General features: G+C 42.9%; 1 protein-coding gene across 28 annotated transcripts in view; it reads left to right on the top strand.

Annotated features, from left to right (window-relative positions):
- The first annotated feature begins 14 nt into the window (after positions 1 to 14).
- The window catches only part of PBRM1 (polybromo 1), a 126,682-nt gene continuing 119,653 nt past the window's right edge, over positions 15 to 7,043 (top strand). For 6 of the 28 annotated variants that reach the window (XM_090021530.1, XM_090021514.1, XM_090021520.1 and 3 more), the window contains exons 1-4: positions 15 to 154; positions 2,316 to 2,436; positions 4,006 to 4,161; positions 5,312 to 5,409. In XM_090021530.1, coding sequence (XP_089877656.1) covers positions 2,398 to 2,436; positions 4,006 to 4,161; positions 5,312 to 5,409 — 293 coding nt within the window. In that variant the 5' untranslated portion in view covers positions 15 to 154; positions 2,316 to 2,397. Of the gene's footprint in view, positions 155 to 259; positions 582 to 2,315; positions 2,446 to 4,005; positions 4,162 to 5,311; positions 5,410 to 7,043 lie in introns of those variants that run through there. The other 22 variants (XM_090021531.1, XM_090021511.1, XM_090021518.1 and 19 more) reach the window with 12 other exon arrangements.

The raw sequence follows: 7,043 nt of genomic DNA, 5'->3' as shown, positions 1-7,043 counted from the left end.
CGCGCTGGCGGGCTCGCTCGGCGGCCGGGCGGGCTTTACGGCAGCGGCAGGCTCGGCGGTGAGGGGCGGCAGCGGCGGTGGCGGCGGTGCCGGCAGGGTGGCAGCGGTGGGCGAGTGCGGCCGCAGTAGCGGACGGCAGAGCGGAGCTGCCTGGGTGGGTGAGGGAGTGAGCGGCGAGGCGGGGCGCGGCGCGGCGGGGCGGGGCTGGGCCCGGTAGCCGGGAGGCCTCTGCTTCCCTTTGTGTGGCCGCTCTGCCCGCTCGCGGAGACGGCGGTCCCCGGCCGCGGCGGCTGCGCCCGCCCTCGCGCGGCGACCCCCCGCCCCGCGCCACCGGACTGCCGAGGGCCCCCCGCTGCCGGCCGCGCCGGGCTGGCCCCCTGTCCTGAGGGGCGATTCCCCCGCGGTAGACGCGTTGCCGCAGTGCTCCCACGAGGCTCCTGCTCCGGCCGGGGCGGTGGCGGGGGCTGTCAGCGCGGGGAGCAGCCCCGCCGCCGCCGGGAGCCTCGATGCCCGGTGCTGTCACAAGGCTTGCTGTGGGTGGCTCCGGGGTGGGCAGGCGGGCTCTGCTGCCGCTAGCGCGGGTGACAGCCGGGGGCTGGGAGGGGACCGGCCGCGGCGCGTTCGCGTCTCCGGCGATGTGAGGCGTCCGGTGCGCTCCGGCGATGCGCGGGGTCCGAGCGGGCAGCAGGGAAGAGCGCACTTGCCGCGACTGTGCGCGGCCCCAGGGAAGCGGCGCTTCCCTTTCAAAGTTTGTTCCGTCTTGTCACAGTAGCGCCGCTGCTGCCGGAACCTGCCACGGGAGCAACAGAGTCTTCCTGCAGCGTTTGGTAGAAGAATTAAACTGGGACAAGCCTCTGTTTTGTGTACTTGTTATCTGTCTTTGTACGCTTCTCTCTCCAGGGTTGAGGAGAGAACTAGCTAACTTCTTTCCTGCTTTATCCTTTGAAACAACCCTCTGACATGCTTTCCCAGATTACAACACAGTTTTAGTTTCATTTGTCAGTAATGCTGTAGGACAGTTATATGGTACCTTCTTTCCCCATCATTTTGTTGTGTTTGTCAACTATCTGTTGAATGTTTTTGCAGAAATCCAGGGAGCTTTCAAAAATAGGTTTTATGGCATCTGTATGCATGCTTTGATTAGCTACTCTGAAGGGTATGTAGAAATTTAGACTTCTAAAAAACACTTTTCAGCTCCTTTAAAAAATATTTTAAAGATGTGTAGAAACAGTATTCTTACATGGGGGTTACTTGTGATAATAGATAGATATGTGGGACCTTAATGGAGTACATCAGAATATTACATCCTCAGATATTGTTAGCAGAAATTGTTATGTTTTAATATTAGGAAGAGGAATTTCTTACAATGACTGCCTGTAGGTGGGGCCTTCAGGTGCCTAACCTTTTAAAGAGGTTTGAAAAATATGGCTAGGATTTACCAGTATTGTATAAGTGGTGTGGAGATGAGGACTATAAAAATAATCTGATGGGATTCAAGTACAGCAAGATCCTTTGCTTTGTATAAGGACCGTTTTCTAGAGGACATACACTGGTACTTGGTGCATTATTCAAGGACCCATGAAATATTTTGATTCCAAATGATAAAGTACTACATGCTAGATGAGTAAAAATAATTTCATTTTTATGGTTCTTTGAATATAGTTTGTTTAGAAGAACAATTTTAGAACAGGTATAACTTTGCTGCTGACAAAACTGTATAGATTGATATTTTCCATGCTGGACTTGATACTTTTGATTTTAGTAGATGTATGTTTAATCAGGCTCATTATTTCATGGTACGATATGTTGAAACTCTGTCATGCAATAAGGATATAGCTGAAGGTTTTTGAACAGGGGTTAAATTAAGGCTTAGTAAAGTAGAATCAGCTCCTGAGAGTCTTGATGGTGTGGGTCACTGCTACAAGTCTGCCTATTAACTTAGGGCTTTAAGACTTTTTTTTCTTCTTTTTACTATCACTATACTACTTTTTATACTACCATCAATTTACAGTTTCCACTTATTCCCTTACACTTAGGCTACTAGATGAAGTGTTACTTGCATTACTCAGGCTAGTGAATGGCTCACATTATAGTAGCATTTAAACATTTTAGTTAAAAGTTCCAGAAACGCATATGCTTTGCGTACGCAGAAAACGTTTAGTTTTTGATAACCCACTCCAAATTTGTTTCCTCTTCTCTCCAGCCTTTGTGATAGCTTTTCTCAACTGTTATCCTTAAATTCTTTTTGTCTCTCCACTCTCTCCTTTTAACCTTTTCCCTCTTCTGTTTTTTCTCTCATTTTTCTTCTCTTTCAGCTTTGGCTATTAATACAATTGCTGATTTGACATTTTCAAAGACTTGCCTTCTCTTAGTACTTTAACTTGGCCATTGGACACAATGAGGAGACTGGCTTTTCGAGGTGCTGGTTGTACTCTGGTAAATCTGGTAAATTATTGATCATATACACACCCTTGTTCCTTTCCCCTGCCTGGCATTTTATTTTTCTTTATCTTAGCATTAGTGAATCCAACCTCATGCTCATTCATCTTGTTTGTTTGCTTGTAATTAATCACTCACTGGAATATAAACATTAATGTAACTATGCCACTATTTTACCTTATATAAACTGTAGATTATATACCAGAAAAATACATTGTTAAAGTGAAAAGAGCCTGGGTGACACTGGAAATATTTTTTTTTGGTAATGGTGACACCTTGCCACTAACATTTTGGCAGGATCCAGCAATATGTTTCATAGTAAACTCAGTAGTTGCTGGATGCCTAATAATTTCAGTCATTATTGATGTTAATAAATTCAGACCAGGGACAAAAAGAGAAGACTCCTTGAGCTATCCAATTTGCATTCCAGTCCTAACTGATAAGTGAGAATGATGTGGCTTGAGAGTGCAACCAAATGTACCTGTATTGTGGCCCAAATCCGTTGTTTGTCTGTTTTTGTGATTCTGGGACTAGATATTACACAGCAATTGTGATTTTACTCTTAGTTGCATTAGCTGTATGTTTTGGTTTTTAGCTCGTCAGAGTTGTAAGACTATCTCTGAACTTCTCATGTATCATGACAATACATCTTATCATTGTTTTGGAATGAGGAGTCATAAGCTTTTATAGTTTAAAAAACCATCCTAGTAACTGCTAGATAATTGCGGCACTTTGTGCAAGTCCAAGGCACTCCAGCCCTGCAGGGGTGGGTAGCAGTATATAACTCAAGATATATTTGATTAATAGAAAATTAGGGTTAGAAGGGACTTCATGTAGTCCAGCCCCCTGTTCAAAGCAGGACCATCCTCAACTAGATCATCCTAGCCAAAGCTTTGTCTAATTGGGTTTTTAAAACTTCCAAGGTTAGAGATTCTGCCCCCTCTCTGATAACCTGTTCCAGTGTTTTACTACCCTTCTAGTGAGAGAAATTTTCCTAATATCTAACCTAAACTTCCCTTGCTGCAACTTGAGACCATTGCTCCTTGTTCTATCATCAGCCACCCATGAAAACAGTCTAGCTCCACCCTCTTTCTAACACCTCTTCAGGTCGTTGAAGGCTGCTATTAAATCCCCTCTCAGTTTTCTCTTCACTAGACTAAATAAGCCTTGTTCCCTGTCTTTCCTCATAAGTCATGATCCCGCAAACCTTCCTCACCATTTTTATTACCCTCTGCTAAACTTTCTCCAATTTGTCCACATCCTTTCTGTAGTGGAGTGCCCAAAACTCTACTTGGTACTGCAGATGTGGCCTCACCAGTGCTGAATAGAGGAGAATAATAACTTTCCTTGACCTGCATGCAACAGTCCTACTTTATAGACTTAAATCACTAATGCAACTCTGAAAGTTTATTTAATTATAATCTCATTAGGTAACAATGCATAAGTAAATTGTTGCAAATGTTCCTGAATATATATATACACCCTTAACTGATAGTCATCAGCTAGCTGTCACCAGAAAACTTGCATACAATGCCTTAAGTTTAAGAACATTTTTCTTCATTATAGAAGAAGTTGGATTCCATGGGTTCCAAGAGGCGAAGGGCTACTTCTCCATCTAGCAGTGTCAGTGGAGGAGATTTTGATGATGGTCACCACTCAACAAATACACCAGGCCCAAGCAGGAAAAGGCGGAGACTCTCTAATCTCCCAACTGTAGATCCTGTAAGTACCTTTTTACATGCACACATTTTATCTTGCTGCATAAATCCAAATGTGGAATATCTTTTGAAAAGTTAAAAGAATTAAGACAACATTTTTGCTGTAAAAAAACATATTTGGTAAGAAAGTTTAAAATAAGGGCGACAGTAACATAGTGTTCCATAGCTGGGGTGCTGTGTCTTTTTTCCAGACTACCCTCTGTCCTCCCAGAGTGATGTTTTACATTTTTGAAGGACTTTGCAGTGTTCTCTAGTCTCCCTTGCTGAGAGGTGTAGTTTGTGTCCTGAACTCTGATTTTGACCGAGTCCTATTCATACTTCTATCTGAAGTCCAGCAGTACTGTATGTACATTGGCTCAGATGATTGCTGTGAAGAAGAGGTGGTTTTTTGTGAAGAAGTCTGAATTCCATTTTTAATTATGGTCTATGAGCTTGAGTGTAAATTTATGCTTAAGCACCCCCTGATAGCATACTGTAGATCTCTTGCAGATGTCAGTGCAGTATATGCGCAAAGATGAAGAGGTAGAATAGAATAATGCTTTTCCATATACTACATCAAATGTTTGTTGTGTATTCAGTATCTTATTTGGCTCTGGTTTCTGAATACGTGTTTGCTTGTCTCATTTTGTTGCTCATTCTTTTCTCATTCTGATGCTTTTCTGTCTGTGCAATTTTTGTGTCTCCTCTTGTCTTCTCTCTACATTTTCTTCTCTGCAGCAGTTTTCTGTTTCCATATTTTTTTATTTTAACTTCATCCCCATTCTGTTTCCCTTTGCTAAAATGATGAGTATATAAAAACACAACACTGATATTTCAAGTGACATAATGTTTTAGAGTTAACAGCTTATTTGTAGAGTGCTAAAATTCCTTTGTCATAAATTCAGGGGTCTGCAGGTTCAAGAAGATTGAGGTTAAGAATGAATTCATAACATAGAAGTTTTTTATGTAACCATGGTGTTTAGAAAACTCTTGCTAACATTCTGCAGAATTTGGGTATGCCAGGTAACTGATTTCATTTGTTAATGTGATGTGTGTCTGACACCCACGTGTTAGAACAATTTAAAGCACAGCTCTTGTCTTACTCCAACCAAGGCTTAGTTTGTTGTTTACATACACTCTAGTTAAAGCTAATGAGAATGCTATGTGTATTTCAGATTGCAGTGTGCCATGAACTGTACAATACAATCAGAGATTACAAAGATGAACAGGGAAGACTCCTTTGTGAACTTTTCATTAGGGCACCAAAACGAAGGTAAGACTTGGGTGCTGATTAGTAAGATTCTTAGGTATAGAAGTTGATATTGTAACAAATGGGTTTAGAAATAGCTGTTTACAATCACTGTTTGATATTTATGAAGCTGATGCATCAAATATACAACAAGCTTGTATTAGTCTGAGTATTTTATGTAATTGTTTAAAGGATAATACAATGCAATTGCTTGTTTTCAGGCAGAAAAGTACATGTTTTGTTTCATAAGAAACATTCCATATTATATGTATTTGATGTTTAAATGTGTTTGGCTGTAATAAGTATCCCAAGGTGGAAGAATAAAATAATAGAAAATAGATTTTGGGGAATGTTAATGAACTGACTCAGGAATAGCGTATGTGCAGTAGACAAGTTTCATCTCAGGTTTCTTCAGTTTAAATTAATTTTTAAAGTATATAGCAGTGGTTTTCAACGGGGATGCCATGAGACTCTTTCAGGGTGGCTACTGCATGAGCACCACCACTGCTGCTGCAGCCAGGTAAAACTGCTTCATGCCTCCTGCAGAGTCGGATCAGGAACCAGCTGTGCCACAAGTGCTGGGTTTTAAACTAGCTGTTACTACTCAGGAAAGAGACCTTGGGGTTGCTTTAGCTAGGTAGTCTCTAAAAACATCAGTGACAACCAAAAAAGCCAGTAATGTTTGTGCATCACTATGAAGGGAATTGAAAACAAAACAGAGAACATCATCATGCCATTATACAAATCCATGGTGCGCCTACATCTTGAATACTGTGTGCCGTTCTGGTCTTCTCATCTTAAAAAGTATGTAGGGGAAGCAGAAAAGGTATAGAGAAGGGCATACACAATGATCAGGGATATGGTGCAGTTGCCATACCAGGAGAGACTAAAAAAACTAAGGCTCTTTGGTTTGGAGAAGGCTGGATGAACACTTCCCCGGGGTTGTTTGACCCCAGTACTCCTGACCCTGCCAACTATGAAGCTACTATGAAACTATGGAAAGGAGAAGGCTGTGTGGGGATACGATGAGGTCTATAAAATCATGACCCATTGTGGACCCAGCAAACAGGGAGTTGTTGTTCACTAAATCCCAGAACAGTAGAATTGGAGGGGCATACACTGAAGTCAGTAAGACATAGATTTAAAACTAAGATGAGAAAGTACTTTTTATGCAATGCCTAGTTAACTTGTGGAATTAATTGTCATAGCTAGTTGTAGAGGCATATAGCATAGCCAGGTTCAAAAAGGGACTAGACAAATTCATGATGGATCTATCAGTGGGAAGTGGACAGCACTGAGAGGGTCCAGAGGAGGGCCACTCACATGATCAGGGGGCAGCAGAGCAGGCCCTATGAGGAGAGGCTACGGGACCTGAACCTGTTCAGCCTCCACAGGAGAAGGCTGAGAGGGGATCTGGTGGCCGTCTGTAAACTTACCAAGGAGGACCAGTGGGGAATGGGAGAGACCCTGTTCCCCCGAGCACTACCAGGAGTAACTAGGAATAATGGCCGTAAGTTGACTGAGGGTAGATTCAGGCTGGACATCAAGAAACACTACTTAACAGTCAGGGCGGCTGGCATCTGGAACCAACTTCCAAGGGAAGTGGTGCTCGCTCCTACCCTGGGGGTCTTCAAAAGGAGGCTAGATAATCAGTTTGC

This window comes from Crocodylus siamensis, chromosome 11, assembly GCF_052110815.1.
Source record: "Crocodylus siamensis isolate JL-2025a chromosome 11, ASM5211081v1, whole genome shotgun sequence".
Classification (NCBI taxonomy): domain Eukaryota; kingdom Metazoa; phylum Chordata; order Crocodylia; family Crocodylidae; genus Crocodylus; species Crocodylus siamensis.
This window is presented reverse-complemented; position numbering and strand designations above follow the sequence as displayed.